The 18444-nt window shown below is 41.6% G+C and overlaps 2 protein-coding genes across 2 annotated transcripts; both read left to right on the forward strand.

The window, feature by feature from the left end:
• The first annotated feature begins 284 nt into the window (after positions 1 to 284).
• LOC125238656 lies at positions 285 to 4454 on the forward strand. The gene is made up of 2 exons (XM_048146047.1): positions 285 to 1454; positions 4449 to 4454. Exons 1-2 carry the CDS (start codon positions 285 to 287, stop codon positions 4452 to 4454), a joined length of 1176 nt encoding a protein of 391 aa, XP_048002004.1.
• Positions 4023 to 6477, forward strand: LOC125238663 (uncharacterized protein K02A2.6-like). The gene is made up of 2 exons (XM_048146058.1): positions 4023 to 4077; positions 4449 to 6477. Exon 2 carries the CDS (start codon positions 4597 to 4599, stop codon positions 6475 to 6477), a length of 1881 nt encoding a protein of 626 aa, XP_048002015.1. The 5' UTR covers positions 4023 to 4077; positions 4449 to 4596.
• Positions 6478 to 18444: the final 11967 nt, after the last annotated feature.

An 18444-nucleotide genomic window follows, 5' to 3' on the forward strand; every position in this document is an offset into this window, starting at 1 on the left:
GGGGGCGGCGACGGGGAGGCCCCGGAGCGGGACGCGCCGCCTGGCGCTCCTGCGGAGGTGGCTCGGGACCGGTCAGAGGCGGGGGAAGTGGTGCTAGTCGGGGAGAGTTTCGCCGGGCTGCGCTGGACCCGAGAGTCGTCACCGATCCTATCGGTGGCGGGCTCGGAGGACCTGCGCGGTCTGGAGGAACTCTACCTGGAGGGCACCACTTCGCCCATGTCCTGCGACAACACGGTCCAGGAGGCGGCCGCTGATCTCAGCACCGCCAAACACTAACCGCCGTAATGGAGGGGCTAAGGTGTGTACAAATAAACTTACAACACAATAAGGCCGCCACTGCCCTTCTGGCTAGGCAGCTAAAAAGCGACAAGTTCGACATTGCTCTTATTCAAGAACCATATATTTACAAGGGAGAGATAAGAGGCTTAAATGGTACTGGCGGGACGATACTGTATATCTGCCCCGAGAGTAATACGAGGACATGTATTTATGTTAAAACCGGCATTGATGCTATGCTTCTAAATGCTTTCTGTTCCAGGGATCTGACCACGGTCAAGATCCTGAATAAAGGGGGGGGTAAGGCACTAGTCATCTCATCAGCCTACCTTCCCTACGAGGCGGCGGATCCCATCACCACACAACTGCGGGATCTTGCTGACTACGGCAGCCGGGCGAACACTGACCTGATCATCGGCTGCGATGCGAACGCACACCACGTCATCTGGGGAAGCTCGGATGTCAACAGAAGAGGAGAGAAGGTACTGGAATTCCTGGTAAGCTCTTCACTACAACTCTTAAATAAAGGCAATGAGCCGACATTCGTCAATGCTAGGCGAGGTGAGGTCATTGATATAACGCTAGCGTCCAACAACGCAAGTAATAAAGTTAGTTCATGGCATGTCTCTGGGGAGATTTCTTTATCGGACCATAGATATATATGCTTTAGGTATACCACTAAAATCAAAGTAGAAGTTATACTAAAACGGAATCCCAGGAATACCAACTGGTTATCGTTCAAGGATGACCTTAAGGCGGACCTGGGAAACCCCAATGGTAAGCTAAACTCTATTACTGACATAGAACTTGAAGCTGACAAAATAGGGCAAGCCGTCCATACGGCTTGGACAAATAACTGCCCGGAAAAGAAAATCCTGGCGAAGAAGGTACCCTGGTGGAATCCGGAGATAGCAAAACTCAGGAAAGAAACTAGGGCTGTCTTCAACGATGCCAAAAGAAGTAATGATTTTGAGCTCTACGCGCGAAAACTCACAGAGTATAGCAAGGCAGTGAGGAAAGCGAAAAGGAAAGCGTGGAAAAACCACTGCGATCAAATCGGTTCCATTCCGGAAGGCATGAGACTCACGAAGGCACTAGCCACAACGAAGTCAGTCCCACTCACCTCTATTAGAAGGAGTGATGGTGGAATGACTGAAACGGGGCTAGAGACCCTCAAGGTGATGTGTGCCACACATTTTCCAGGCTCGATAATAAATCAGAGTGTACCAGACGATGAACCAATTAGTGTTACGGAACAGTGCACTCGCACGACCAGGCATAATTGGGACACGTCGAAAAAGGTAGTAGACCACAACAAAATACAATGGGCATTATCGACATTTCAGCCATATAAAGCCCCGGGGCCAGATGGAATCTACCCCATACTACTACGAGAAGGCGCTAACGTACTTATACCCCACTTGAGTAGACTGTACAAAGCGTGTATTGCCTTCGGACATGTACCACGTGCATGGAGGTTAGTAAAGGTAACATACTTGCCCAAACCAGGCAAAGAGGATTACACAGAAGCCAAATCATATAGGCCCATAAGTCTATCATCATTTCTCCTTAAAACTTTGGAGAAACTGGTGGACAGACACATCAGGGATGGTCCGCTCAAGAGACATCCACTACACCGCTTGCAATGTGCATACCAGCCGGGCAAGTCCACGGAGACAGCACTACACCTGGTGACATCTAGAGCGGAGCAGGCCATAGAAAACAAAGAACTATGTCTTGCTGCATTTCTGGATGTCGAAGGTGCCTTTGATCGCACCACATATGGTGCAATCAATAATGCTGCACTCAAACATGGCATAGAACCTACCATCTGCCGCTGGATAGGTAATATGTTGAACAGCCGGCTAATTAAGTCCTCCCTCATGGGGGAAGAATTACTAGCCACAGCAACAAAAGGTTGTCCACAAGGTGGGGTTCTCTCTCCGACTCTATGGAGCCTGGTAGTGAACTCACTTTTGGAAGAACTAAATAGGGGCCCAGTATATACAGTGGGTTATGCAGATGATTTAGTGATACTCATAAACGGGAAATTCCCGGGAACGGTGTCAGAAATCATGAATACAGCACTGAGGCAAGTGGAGAGGTGGTGTAACCACCAACAACTCTCCATCAATCCAGGCAAAACAGTGGTAGTACCGTTTACCAGGAAAAGGGCCCTTACTGGCATGGAGCAACTAAGGCTCTATGGAAGGGTACTTGAACTTTCCAATGAAGTGAAATATCTAGGGGTAACACTAGACAAAGAACTGAACTGGAAAAGACACGTCGAACTGACCACAGCCAAGGCACTTAGAGTGTTTGGAATGTGTAGGTCAGCTTACGGCAAAACATGGGGTTTAAACCCAAAGGTACTAAGGTGGATCTACACCATGATGGTGAGACCTATAATCCTGTACGGAAGCCTGGCCTGGTGGCCAAGGACATTACTGAGCACATGCAAGGATGTCCTCATGAAGGTACAAAGGACAGCATGCATGGCTATAACGGGTGCGTTCAGAACGACGCCAACAGCAGCATTGGAGGTACTATTGGATCTCCCGCCGCTACATCTAGTGATACAGTCTGAGGCACTGAAATCGCTACACCGGCTGGCTTTAACAGGCCTCTGGAGCGATAGCATGCCGAAGACTAAACACACAAGCATGGAATACAACAATTCTATGGGAAGGCTGATGAGTATGGGCTGCGACAAAATGCAACCGAAATTCATCTTCCACAAAAACTTCAAAACCAAAGTCCATACTAGAGCCGAATGGAAGGAGGGTCTGGAGACACCCACCCCTGATGACAACACCATCATCTGGTATACAGACGGGTCCAAGATGGCATCTGGTACGGGCGCAGGCATTTATGCAAATGACTACAGTGGTAGTATCAGCATGGGCAATTATGCCACGGTCTTCCAAGCCGAGACATATGCAATAATTGCCTGTGTACATGAGAATATAGTTAGACAAATCCAAGGTAAGACTATCTATATACTCAGCGACAGTCAAGCGGCACTCAAAGCCTTCACATCGCCCAGAGTTACCTCTAGACTGGTATTAAACGGCATCCAAGCTCTTAACAAGCTTGGAAGGCAAAACAAGGTGCAACTGGTATGGATACCGGGGCACGAAGGCTTCATTGGCAATGAAAACGCTGATGAACTTGCCAAGGCCGGATCTGAAGACAACTTCATAGGTCCGGAACCTTATGTGGGCCTTTCACAAGGAACCATCAGAATGGCTATGAAAGACCAAACAAAGGCTAGTCACCAAAAAGAGTGGGATGCCCTGGTTGGTCTGAAGCATTCAAAGCTCTTTATGCAGAGGGTAGACTCTGGATGGAGCAAAAAGCTAGGGAAGCTAGGCAAAAGACAACTCCAAATTATAACGGGGGTGTTCACAGGCCATTACGGGGTCAAAGGAATTTTGGCCAAGATGGGACACGCCGACAACACTGATTGTCGCATGTGTGGCGAAGAGGAAGAGACCGTCAGACATTTAATGTGTGAATGTCACGCCCTCGCCAGACAAAGAATGAAGAACTTTGGAGCAGGCTACCTGGCACCGAAGGACTTCAGAGAGCTACCCATGAGCCTCATCATCCGATACGTGGAGATGGTCGAGAAGCTCCTGAATAGCTGAAGGATCTTAGGATCGTAGGGGGTAATTGCACAAAAGATCCCGATGGGTCGAAGTGTATCCGTAAGGGCCCCCGCAGATTTAAGATAAGATAAGATAAGAGTTTCCTGAGGACGAGTGTATTAATCAGATGTCCTTAGCAGATTACAAACCGGTGAGCATAGCAATCAGTGTAAACAATATTCGTCTTATAATGGAGATTGACTCGGGGTGCGCTTTATCATGTGTTAGTGACAAGGTGTACGAGAAGTGTTTCCAGTCGGTACCGTTACGGAGTTGTGATTTAGTTTTAACAGTATATGATTACGGTCAAATTAGACCATTAGGTTATATTAATGTACCAGTGGAGTGCAATAATATCAAAAAGAATCTCGATTTGTATGTCATTAAGGGGGGGAATCGTGAAACTAATTTGTTGGGACGGCAATGGATGGCACATTTAGGGTTACGTGCCGAAGTACCTTTACCAGTAAACTTTGTTGAGTCGGGAACGGAAAATGAAATTGTAAATGATATCTTTTCCAGGCATAAAGAGTTATTTGATGGCGGGCTAGGACGGTTCACGGGCGGCACGGCGACGTTGCGCGTGCGGCCCGGCGCCGCCGCCGTGTTCCACCGCGCGCGCCCGCTGCCCTACGCGCTGCGCGAGCGCGTGGACGCGGAACTCGACTCCATGTTAAGCGCCGGCGTCATCGAGCCTGTGGACGCCTCCGACTGGGCCACGCCACTTGTTCCCATACGTAAGCCGGATGGCAGCTTACGCCTTTGTGCCGATTACAAGGTAACATTGAACAAAGTTTTATTGGTCGACAAATATCCCGTTCCGAGATTAGAAGATGTGTTTAGTAGTCTTAGCGGTAGTACTTATTTTACCAAACTGGACCTGTCTCAAGCTTATTCGCAAGTAGTACTAGACGATGAATCAAAAAAATATACTGTCATTAACACGCACCGAGGTTTATTTTCCTACAATAGATTGGTTTTTGGCTTGGCATCGAGCCCTGGTATTTTTCAAAGGTTAATGAGTACGCTGTTGCAGGGCATGGATAACGTTGTTGTGTTTTACGACGATATATTAATTACGGGAAGTAATTTAAAACAACATTTAATAACGGTAAATACAGTATTAGATAGATTGCAGGCGCATGGCTTAAAATTAAAAAAGGAAAAATGCGTATTTTTACAGGATAAAGTTAGGTATTTAGGGTACGTTATTGACAAAAGTGGGTTAAGTGTGGATAAATCTAAAATAAAGCCGATCTTAGAAATGCCATACCCCAGTAATGTTAGTCAACTTAGATCTTTTTTAGGCATGGTGAATTTTTACGCTAAATTTGTAAAGGATCTTAGTAACTATTTGGCGCCACTTCACGCGTTGTTACAAAAATATACTAGATGGCAGTGGGGAGAAAAACAGATAGACGCTTTTAACAGGGTAAAGAGTATGTTGTCAAGCGCCGAGGTGCTCGCGCACTACGACCCCGGCTTGGACGTGGTGGTCACGAGCGACGCTAGCCCCTTCGCAGTAGGGGCTATTTTGGCTCACCGTTACGCGGACGGCTCCGAGCGCCCTCTGGCGTACGCGTCGCGCGCGCTCACCGCGGCCGAGCGCAATTATAGCCAAATTCATAAAGAGGCGTTATCAATATACTTTGCAGTGAAACGCTTTCATCAATACTTGTATGGTAGGCGGTTTTCGTTGCGCACGGATCATAAGCCCTTGGTTAGTATTTTTGGACCGAATGTAGGTGTACCGAGTATGACAGCCAGTAGGTTACAGAGATGGGCTTTATGTTTATCGGCATATGATTTCGACATAGAATATGTGAAATCAGAACAAAACGTGGCTGACGTTTTATCAAGGCTTATTAAAGCGCATAAACTAAGTGAAGTGGAGAATGAGAAAAGAGAGCCCGAACAAACTTACCTTCACTTTGCGTCCGACGCCCTGTTATTAGATTACAAAGTGCTAAAGAATGAAACAAAAAAAGATCCGTTACTGTCTCGGGTAACTAGTTTTATTTTAGATGGGTGGCCAGATGCCGTAGATATTGAACAATTGAAACCGTATTTCAACCGTAGAAATGAACTTTATTTAGAACTTGGAGTCATTATGTGGGGTCACAGGGTGGTAATACCGGTGGGCTGCCAGGACAAGGTTATTAGGGAACTTCATGAAACACATATGGGGGTTGTAAAGACCAAATCTTTAGCGAGAAGTTATGCCTGGTTCCCGGGCATCGATGAAGCGATCGAGCGGACGTGCACGGCGTGCGGCGTGTGCGCGGCGACGGCCAGCGCGCCGCCGGCACAGGCCCCGCGCGCCTGGCCGTGGCCGGAGCGCCCGTGGACCAGGTTGCACATAGACTTTTTGGGGCCCCTCGCAGGTATTATGTACCTGGTAATAGTAGATGCGTGCTCTAAATGGACTGAAGTCATCAAAATGGCGAGTACCACTGCGGCCGCGGTCATCTCTAAGTTGCGAGAAATTTGGGCTAGATTTGGTATACCCAGGTATACAAGTAGTATCGGACAATGGACCTCCCTTTACTAGCCAGGAATTCGGGTTTTTCATGAAAAATAATGGTGTAGAGCATATATTTACAGCCCCCTATCATCCTTCGTCGAATGGGGCCGCAGAGGGCGCTGTAAAGATATGTAAACACGTTTTGCTTAAAGCACAAAAACAGCAACTTGATGCAGAAGTAGCTCTGAGTAGATTCCTTTTAATTTATAGAAATACAGTACATAGTACGACGGGAGACAGTCCTGCCAACATTTTACAAGGTAGAGGTTTACGCACGCGGCTGGATTGTTTAAAACCAGAAAGAGGGGCGCACGCGCGCGAGGCGCAGGCGCGGCAACAGCGCGCCGCCGGCGGTGCCCACCGTAGCTTCCTCGCAGGGGATACGATTTGGTACAGAAATTACAGTTCTAGGAATGCGGACAAGTGGCTCGAAGGTACTATTAAAGAAAGTTTAGGTAGCTCCGATTATGCATTAGAAACTAGTAAAGGGGAAATTGTACATCGGCATGTCGACCAAATAAAGCGGCGTTCACGTAATAGTTTGTGACTTTTCCCGGGTGGCGAGGCCCAGTCTGGAGCCACGGGCTCGAGCAGTCCGGGGGATCGCGGGGCCCGAGCGCCGCCGCCTGACCCGCCTGCGAGGTATCAGCCTCCTAGGGTTCGAAATCCACCAATACGATATGGATTTGAAGAAGTGTTTTTTTTTTAACTAGAGCAATTTCATTTTTCTTTCTCGTAATTAAAATTAAGTTTAGAGTGTTATCCATTTCAAGTGAAAAATATATCACTGGGGTCAAAATTCTTTAGCTATATAGGTATTATATAATGTTGTATGGAAACTAACATAATCTAAAGCTACCTAAGTGTCTATATCAACAGCATAACTATGTATACTGGGGTTTAGATAATAATATTAGGGTAGCAAACTACCTATAAGTAAATTGTAGAATGTAAGATTTATGTACCTACTTAGCGAATGTTGGAGATAACGTTAGCAACATTAAATATGTAGTGGCCAAACTATTTATTGTCATGGATAGAGTAATAGTTACCTAATAAATATTAAGCGCAGTCTTACCCTAGAATAATTAACTATGTATGATGTACCTTCTAGGTAGTACATACTTACCTGTTTATTAACTTTAATTACTTATAAGATAAATAATGTATTTACTTACAAAACTTTCTTTTGTTTTCTTTGCGACGCAGTGTTTGCGTTGCATGTTTTTTTTTATATGGTCAGTTGGGAAATAGGTACCTACAATTAAAAGATATTTACCTTTTAAGGTAAACAACAATTAAAAGGTAAACAAGTGATAAGCATAGGTGGCGGTAATCACATTCTGGCTACAATTTGCTACGTTTTGTAGCACCTGCTAAATTCTGCTACGTGGCGTAGCAACCGCTCAACGCTTATAATTGGACTTTCTCTCGAACGAATAGCATTTGACAGCAATGCAAACTCTACCGACATAAAAATAACGTTTATTGTGCCTTGAACGTGTTCATACTACAATTTGTAGGGTATCTATTAGAATGCTAGACCATCCGTGAGGGAATATGAGATCTAAGTTTCAGATGAAACTTTAGCAATTACTGCAGAGCTTACATTACGTATTTCCGGCTGTAGGGCATATACTAAGTCATACATATATCCATACTAATATTATAAATGTGAAAGTATATGTGTCTGTTTGTTTGTCCGTCTTTCACGCCAAAACGGAGCGACGAATTGACGTGATTTTTTTAGTGGAGATAGTTAAATGGATGGAGAGTGACATAGGCTACTTTTTGTGTCTTTCTAACCCCCCCCCCCCACTTAACGCAAGCGAAGCCGCGGGCAGAAGCTAGTACTTGTATACATCTAGTACGGATTATACGTGTAGGTATATGAAATAACTATAATGTTATAAAAACTTACCGATATTTTGTTCAAAGGTAGATAAACTTAATAATTATTGTTCCCAAAGTCTTCCGTTTGCACTGTTCCGCTGAACATTCACACATGATGAAACACATCAACATAAAGAAATCCCAACGGAATTGAAATCTACTAACGTCAACTTGATGGTTGTCACAACAATCAAGACGTAACAGACGAAGTGACAAAAACAGGAAACCAGGGAGAATAGAGGTAAGGAGGAAAATCTGTCGAAGTAGAAAAGTAGCAAAAATGACCGTCTGAGGCCCTTTAATTGCAGTTACAAATCTCTCCGCTTGGAGCGCATGTCTCGCTCAATGATCAGCGACGTGAAATGACATTAGACGTTCTTTTCTCCAGGCTGATTTCGTCGAACAGAGCAAATCAAGACGTAGTCCCGTGGTAGTGCGCCGGCTTCGTATGCAGATGTTCTCAGGTTCGATCCTGACCGCGATCTTTTTGTTTCTTTTTTTATTTAAATTTTTTTTGTGTAATTTAATTGTGTTTAATTATTGTTTTATTGATACAAATATGTCACCTTAAGCCCTTTTACATTGTTTGCCCCATCTTAGGATTCTTAGGTGAAGTTGTAAATCTTGCGAATGCTATCTGTTGCTTTTTAAATTTCTACGATCGGATAATAAATAAGCAAACTACAAGAACATACCTGTAGGCGGGGAGTACCGCTTGACACGCGTTCCCATACATTCGGCGTCTACCAAATTACACCTCGCGCAAAATTCGTTTCAAGCAGATATACCTCTAATCTTATTCATCGTAACCTATCAATATTGGTATCATTTGAAAGTACAATTAAAGTCCTTTAAGAAACCATTCAACCATTTTCTTAAAATCAATAATCGCCAGTCTACGGTGGTTACAAAGAAAAAAAGCGGGGATGCAATTTGACTGGTTCCCTAGGTTTGATACCCTAGACGAGTTTGAAAGGGGAGGTAAAGGTGACATATGGGTTGTTCTCTCTGGCCTGAAAGCTACACAAAGGGCCAGGGGAGGAAAAACTAGGGTTTAAGTTTAGTTTTAAGTTATTTTTTCTTTTATTTGTTGATTTTATTGTGTTAAATTTTTTTGTAATTTTATCAAGAATACACGCTGGTTTCTTTTTGTGAAAATGCCCTTTTTTATGAGAAATGCGATGAATTTCATGGCATTTTCCGATAGAAACTAAAATTAACTTTCAAATAAGGCCACATAGTCATACTTTTACATATTTAATATTAAGGGTAATAGCCCCGGCGGAGTAGTGCAAGCGGGACAGCAGTGTAGCAATCCATAGACCTGACTTCACTGGTTCCTCAGTGCCACACATAGTCTTACGAGTCGGCCTGCGTGCCCTGCTCTCTAATATGTGGGTCAATACTGCTTCAACGCAAACGATTGAGATGTGTGATTTTTTTGACACTGAGTGTATTTGCAGGAGCTGCATGTACTTAACAAGTGTACCCCAACAACTATTGTATGTACTCCTAATTCCTTCAAAAAGGGCGCACTTTACCTAGTGAAGGATTGACTACGAATTAAACAACCAGTCACAAATAAAGCCAATATATTACATTTTTTTTTTTTTGTAATGGATTCTCAATGAGTCGGGCGGGTTAAGCGCCCTTTACTCGCTACGGGACGGGGCGCCTATACACCTGGGTGTATAGGGCTAAGGCAACGAGGTCGACGACCTCAGCGCGCAGCGCTGAGGTCGTCGGCCTCGAGGCCCGGACCAATATATTACAAAAAATCCCAAACCCTTATATACATTCCCGATAAACATTTCGATAGCGCGATGTAGAAATAGTGACAGTTGGTACAGCGACATCTCTCGTGACATATATTAAACATCTTAGTATGACACTTACTCTACCTACGGAATAACAGTTCCGAACATGCCGCCCACCAAGAACAACAGTTCTTAACTCAATTTAGAATTAAACAAACATAAACATATAACTCCATATTTAACAGAAATCTCAACTTTAACATGAATAACTAATAAACAACTAAAACAACATTCAATCGACTAATCTTATGTGATCGTAAAACTAAGAACACACGTTACCCTGTCCAAACCCGGATGCGTTTCAGCCATTTGGTTGCCATTTAGCCGGTGGAAAATTAAACTCTTTCGCCAGAACTATAATCTCTTACATGTAGTTCTAAAGTATGACGCATTACTTTTTTCTTACCCTTGGAAACACATATTAAATGACGTACCTGATGTTACCTACCCCGATACGTATCCCTAAAACAGTAAACTAAACGACATTGTGAATAGTATTTACATCATGTCCGCTTTCTGGAGCCGCCCACCATTAGGAATTATTTCAGATACATCGAGTTGAGAAGTGCAAGAGGTAAGTAAACTTTTCATTTCTAATATACCCCTTTGATTTCTTCTGTAGCATTCTCACATATTATTAGTTTCTTACTAACTATTTTTTATTAACTTAAAACTTCATTATATTTACTTTGTTTTGTTTCCTTTATCTTACAGGAATCAGTAATAGTTCTAAACAACTCTTGACATAGTAAGTGATGTTTACTTAAACCATCTAGGATCTTCGCCTTCAGAATCCAGTTACTACAGGTACCCGGTGAGTATTCTTTTTTCTTCCATTTGAATATTCATCCATCTTGATTTGTGTTTTGTTTCAGCTCTTCAGCTCCGTTTAACCCGTTTTAACCACCTTAAGTACTTGTTTTGCTCCGACTGTTTTCGACTTCATTTCAGTTATTACCACTGTTTAAGGTATTCCCGTTTATGCCCTTGTACACTGCTCTGAGATCTATACCAACATGTGCGACGTTCACATACGACGGCATTGTAAGGTAAGTACTGTACCCTTTCTTTAAGTTCATTTACTCTACGGTATGAAGGCTCCATGTGATTTAAAGCTTTATATTCATGAAACACTTTTCTGTAATTTGTTTGCAGGTGCCCGTTAATTTGACGTTCCGTGTCCAGAGATTGAAATCTTCGCCACGGTATCTCTCCGGTCCCTCTATTTACACAGGCTGCTTGTTCATCCTGGAACGGCAACCTTACTACGTGGCCTCCGTTCTTATCCCGTGCAATAATCCCTTTGTACATCTCCTCAACTTTCTTTTCAGGTGTAAAGCGCCTAGGTTTGTTGGTAGGTTTTGACTTATGTTCCCAATGTGGCCTATCCAACTGTTTCACCCGAGTGTGCATGCTAACCAGCTTGAAAGAGATGTCTTCCTGTGAATCTACTTCACCACATATTATCCAACCCAGAGACGTCTTCTGTGCCACCATAGTCTCTTGTGGTGATTTGATTAAACCTGCTTGAATGACACGAGCATAGACCTTCGCTCCCAACAAGATGTCGATGTTACTTGGAGTGTGATACCAAGGATCGGCGAGTTCAACACCTTGCAACTCAGGCCATGAGGTGATGGATACCTTTGCAGAAGGTTGGTTCGAGGTAACTTTGTCAATCACGTAAGCTTTAACTTCAATGGCTCTACTAGAGTCAATACGCGATGCAATTGTGACTTGAACTGTCGACTTCAGTGCTGTTATCTTTTGACCTCTTAATCCCGTTACTGAAACCTTCACAGCTTTAGGTTGTAGCTTGAGCTTCTTAACTGCAGCTGAACTTATAAATGAGACCTCTGAGCCCGGATCTATCAATGCTCTCATAAGTTGATGTTCTTCTTGCTTTTCTCGTGATTTGGCTTTTACTACCGCGGTAGCCAGTAACCCTTGCTCTGAGACTTCATTTACGAAGTGATTTGAGACACTGGCTCCCGTTGTCGTTTCTCCCGTTGAATCTGTGACTTGCTGTGTATAATCCCGTGTCACAGCTTGACTGGCTGATTGCTCCCTATCTTCACTGGCGTGCGTGTCTCCCTTTTGATGCAACAGCGAGTGATGTCGTCTGTTACAGATTTGACAATTCGTTGTTAGTTTACAGTATCTTGCAGAGTGATTTAAACCCAAACAGTTAAAACACATCCCGTTGGTTTGAACAAAATTACGTTTATCATCGTCATTTAAAACAATAAAATCTTTGCAGTGTATTATCCTATGCTCCCCTTTACAGTATTTACATGAACCATTGTTACCATTGTTAGCTATATGTAAACTATTAACCTTTTGTACTTGATTTCCCTTAACCTGACTGAAATTCCCTTTATTGCTGTTTAAATATTTATTCTGTTGGACAAATCCCGGTTTCGGTTCTAAAAATTCCAAAGAATGATATCGCGTTTGTAGAAAGTCCTTAAATTGTTTCAGTGTCGGTAACTGCTCAGACAGAGATACAGATTCGCTTACTTTACATTCCCAGTTTTTCCGACTCTCTGGATCCAATTTATGACTGACAATGTAAATGATGATTATGTCCCAAGTGCTTGTATTTATTTTCAGGTTAGACAATGCATTTAATGTTTCCGTGGTACAATCTAACATTTGCTTAATGTCAGTGGCAGACTCAGTCAGAAGAGTTTTCTGTGCAAAAAACCTCTTTAATATACAATTCGCCAAATATTGCTTGTTATTATATCTACTCTCTAACTGGGTCCAACACTGGTCATAACTTTCGCTTGAAATGGGTATGTGCCTAAGAAGAATCAGCAAATTTCGACACCTCATTTTTTAAAAATTGTAACAAAACAAAATATTTTTGGATATTAACCCCCCCACAAAAAAATCATTTCGTACTCAGTAAAGTCTACCGAAAAATATTAGTAGTCACATCAAAAAATAAAAAAGCTCTCATTAGGATTTGAACCCGGGACCCCTTGCTCCGTAGGCGGGGTCACTACCGAGAAGGCTAAAATATTGTCAAACCCTTATGTACCTGCAATGGCAGCGCCGCTCCTTACCTCTAATCTCCATACAGGAAACTATATCAATGTTTATGGTTTTTTATATGTGCACTTCTGATACTTAAAGCTTTCGCTCCTTACCTCTAATCTCCATACAGGAAACTATAGAATGGGCAACAATGTTTATGGTATCTAATTTACTCTCCCATGTCTCACAACAATAATAATATTTTTTTGTTTAATCAACTTTCATCAAAGCTCCTGTACTCAAGAGAGATTTATATATTTCTCCGGGGCTCATACGCTGCATGCGGAATAGAGACAGACTACATTTGAAAGCTAAATCAAACCCGGACAATTCTATATTACAGATCACTTACAAAAGGTACCGAAATTTTTGCAACGATCTCCTCAAAAAAATTAAAACAAATTTCGAAAAAAGTGAACTTGAAAAGGTTGGCAAGGATACCAAAAAGTCTGGAACCGAATAAAGAACTTAGCATTTACTCCAAAAAATAATGACTCCTCTGCCTTATTAACTACACAAAGCTCTCCACTTTCATCTGCAAATTATGCTAATGATTATTTTGTTAATGTAGGCAAAAATTTAGCTGACAAAATATATGGACAGTCGGACAGCCCTAGCTCACATTATTTTCCTGCGACCACTAACCATAGCTCTAAGTCTTTTGTACTGCTTCCAACCGATGACTCAGAAGTAATTAGAATTATATCTGATCTAAGAGATAATTGTGCAGTTGGATGGGATAACATCTCGAACAAAATATTGAAACAATTTAAACATATCTTAGCTCCTCCTTTAACACATATTTTAAACAAATGCCTATCTGATGGAATTTTTCCTAAGTGTCTAAAAAAAGCTATTGTAATTCCAATATATAAGTCCGGTAACAAAGATAGTATCACAAACTATAGGCCTATATCCCTACTTCCTGCTATATCTAAAATCTTGGAAAAAATTATTAACAACAGGCTTGTACAGTACTTAGAAAAAAACTCATTTCTGTCAGATACACAATTCGGTTTCCGTTCTAAATTATCAACCTCCGACGCCGTTCATCATTTGACTCAAAACATTGCGCTAGAACTTGACAGGGGTAACCATACGATTGGTATTTTCCTCGACCTCGCCAAAGCTTTCGATTCCGTCTCTGTTACCTTACTGCTACGCAAGCTACAAAGCTTAGGAATAAGGGGAAAACAACTTGACCTTTTTGCAAACTACCTCAGTGACAGATTTCAGTGTGTGAAGGTGGGCGACGTCATCAGTTCTGACCTAAAAAATGAAGCTTTTGGGGTCCCACAAGGAAGTATCCTTGGCCCGACCTTATTTTTGATTTACATTAATGACCTTTGCAATCTTCCGCTCGATTGTGGTAAAATAATATCTTATGCTGATGACACCGCCTTAATTTTCTCAGCACAGACGGAGAGAGAGGCATACTTGCGGGCGCAACTAGGATTTAACATTGTAAATAATTGGCTACAATATCATCTACTAACACTTAACGCAGATAAAACCAATTATGTTAGATTTTTCATGAAAAATAACCAATATATATCTGACCATCCTATCTACGCTCATCGCAATACCTGCCTTGCTAGCAATAGCTGTAACTGTCCATTCATCACTCCCGCAACTAAAATTAAATACCTGGGTGTTATAGTTAATGACACGTTATCGTTTCGACCACATATTGAAGCGTTAAGTAATAAAGTTCGTAAGCTGATATACGTGTTTAAAAGACTCCGTAATGTCTTGGACCTTAAATTAATAATGCAAGTATACTTTGCTCTTTGCCAGTCGTTATTAACATATTGCATTACATCATGGGGAGGAGCAGCCAAAACCCTGCTTTTAATTGTAGAAAGAGCACAAAGAGCTATCCTGAAAGTCTCAACATTCCGACCGTTCCTATACCCTACTAACCTATTATATAAGTCCTGTAAAGTATTATCTGTAAGACAGCTATTCGTGTTAAGCACTGTTCTAAAACAACATAAAGCACTTCCTTACAACTCAGACATTACTAACAAGAGACGGAAAGATTTGGTTTGCAACCGGCTGACTGACCAAAAGCATGCCTTTTCACAGCGGTTCTACATATGTCTGGGACCGCGGCTGTACAATAAGTTAAACGCAGATTATCACATATATCATCTATGCTACGCAGAATGTAAAAAAGTTACAAAGAAAGCTCTAGAACTAATGTCTTATGAAGACACGGAAAACTTATTAACAGTTCTAAAATAACTAGAAATAACCTATTATATATTTAAAGTTGTCCTAAAGCCTATATTTTTGCTAGGATAACTTTAGTACTTTACGAGAATCTATGGTACAACCAGAGACGAACATTATTTCAATATGATCTCAATAGTGTCAATGTCATTGGATTTTATGTATGCATTTATGTAGCTGTGTGATCAAAAATATAAACGTTCACTATGGAGTGAGCTTCGAAGCAGTTTCATCCTTTGTAATGAATATAAAAGACTAGGTATTAAATTACAAAGTGATATCAATTATAGGTATAGTTAATCGTATATTCGGACTCGTCGATTAATCGGAGATCTTTGTAGAACGGACTACCAAGCACTGCACCGGTAAGTTCCTGTACCTTTGTTTATAATAAAATAACGCTTAAAATAAATAACTAAATATTGGGGACACCTTACACAGATCAACTTAGCCCTAAACTATGCAAATCTTGTAGGTACTATGGGTGCTAAGCGACGATATACATACTTAAATAGATAAATATATACTTATATACATAGAAAACATCCATGACTCAGGAACAAATATCTGTGCTCATCATACAAATAGATGCCCTTTCCGGGATTCGAACCCAGGACCGCGGCTCAGCAGGCAGGGTCACTACCAAGCCAGACCGGTTGTCAAAAGGTGGTGATTCATAATATTCGTGCAAACTCTAAACAACGTCATATCAATGTTATCTATCCTCTGTGCAAGGTAATACCTACAAGTAGCAATACAGACCTATCGTCGGGCAGTTTCGATTTACTTTTACGATTCAACATTGCCATCGTGACTATCACGACGTAATATAAATTGGTGAAAATCTACAAATATTTTCACGTAAAATCAAGTACCACAGTTTCTATAAGTATATGGACTTTGCATGATGAAACCACCCTTTTATACAAACTTAGTTTTCCTCTCTGTATATATATTTTTTCTTCTTAGCCTATTGGAGTGTCCCATCCACTGCTGGACAAAGTCCTCTGGTTCTACGTAATTCCCCATTCTCCGTTACTTCCCACCAGTTGTTCAGGAAGGTGTCAAAGTCGTCCCGCCATCTTTTCCTGGGCCTATCCCGCCCAAGCTTTTTCGTTGTTATTACGGGATTTATTATATTATTAAAACGTATCACAATTGTTACATATATCCACGTCAAAATTAACACAAAGCTATTCAGAGACGACCAGTGATAATGTTGGTAAGGAAAATTGACAGTGCTCTTTCCTATTAAATTCAATATATTGTGATCCCTCTTTTAAGTTCTAGGACTAAATAGAACAGGTAAAAATTCGAACCGCCAATTAAAATTCTGTTGTCAAAAATGTAACCCTCATTCTGATGCGCAGCCGAATGGAAAACAAAAGCGGAGAAACAAATGTAGCGCGGATGGTAATGAACGGGATCCATCCGTTCCGTTCCAGCGTTTTGCTTATTTGTATCTGTATACCTTTTGTTTGTGCCACGTTTTACACCAGAGTACCTAGCCAATGTCACAATATCTTACGTTCCGTAATCGTTTCGTAGCTAACTCTCTCTATCGCCCTTCTGTAGTGGAGCGACAGCGCAAGACTGCGTTTCGATTGCCACGTAGCCTCAACATTTGTCTCTTCAGCTAGGACGGCAGTTGTCAAAGAAAATATTTCGCCTTTTTTTCGAACATGGTAGATTTTTTTCATTCCATTCTGGTTTATGTTTCTTTTGAAACGTCTCCATACCTATGTAGTAATGACAATGATATACCCATGCGATGATGCTAGTGATGTAATCTAGAGGCGAATGAAAACTAACGTGGGGTCATTTTTTTCAGCTATTCGTAAACGAAACACTGTGAATACTTAAAATATACGCTCAATACGCGACCAACAAATGCACCTATAAATATATGAATCGATTTTACATCTATTTCATTCAGGTATTTTTTTGACTAAATCATTCAATACACGTGGCGGTAAAACCCTTTCATTGCTCATACAACACATATGCTTTATAACACTTTATAGGGCAACATTCACAGAAAAAAACATTCTATAACATCATGTGTTACTATTAATTTTATATACATAATATTGAGGACTACAGACGATGGGGCTCGAATGAGGCATTTTTTGAGATGTTCGTTAAAAAGCTTCGTTAGAGAACAAGTCCATACTAATATTTTAAATGGGAAAGTGTGTGTGTCTGTTTGTTTGTCCGTCTTTCACGGCAAAACGGAGCGACGAACTGACGTGATTTTTTAAGCGAAGATAGTTAAAGGGATGGAGAGTGACATAGGCAACTTTTTGTCTTTCTAAAGCGAGCGAAGCCGCGGGTAAAAGCTAGTATGTTATAAAACATTTTTTTCTGTTAAAATATAATAAAATATAAGTAACAAGTAATTTTCTACTTAATATAAAGGCATTTATGGTTGCTTTTCAACAATATTAAATAATAAAAATTTATGAGTTATGAGACTTGAGTCATTTTTACTTATCCATATTTTAATGATATTTTATTGATGTTCCGGGAATAAATAAGCGAAGTAATGGTATTTTGTCTCGTTAAAAATGTAGGAAAATGGAAGAGATGTTTTATTGCAAAGGGTCATTAGGGTAGTGAGTGGTTCGTTTTGAAGCGGGAAACGACAGCGATGATAGCCAACGATAGAGATGATTTGACTTTTTTTATACCACGTCGGTGGCAAACAGGTATACGGTCCGCCTGATGGAAAGCGGTCACCGCAACCTATGGACGCCTGCAACATTTCAGATATAATAATAAATGGCCCAAAGCCAAGATATAATAATTGAAGATATAATAATAAAGCCAAGATGCCACAAGTAGAGCGCGGACGCGGCAGGCCCGACGGAGATGGAGGGTCTACATAGACTTAGACACCACTCGCTTGTTGATTTGTGCAAGGGTAAATAAACGCCATCATTTCATCGAGGTTTGACGTTTAAAATATTATTTACCTACACCGTGTTTCTGCCACTTGTTATACCAT

This window comes from Leguminivora glycinivorella, chromosome 2, assembly GCF_023078275.1.
Source record: "Leguminivora glycinivorella isolate SPB_JAAS2020 chromosome 2, LegGlyc_1.1, whole genome shotgun sequence".
NCBI classification, from domain to species: Eukaryota; Metazoa; Arthropoda; class Insecta; order Lepidoptera; family Tortricidae; genus Leguminivora; species Leguminivora glycinivorella.

Excerpts from the sequence above, each read along its gene's own strand:
- LOC125238656 (XM_048146047.1), top strand. The coding sequence starts at position 285 with ATGGAGGGGCTAAGGTGTGTACAAATAAACTTACAACACAATAAGGCC.
- LOC125238663 (XM_048146058.1), top strand. The coding sequence starts at position 4,597 with ATGTTAAGCGCCGGCGTCATCGAGCCTGTGGACGCCTCCGACTGGGCC.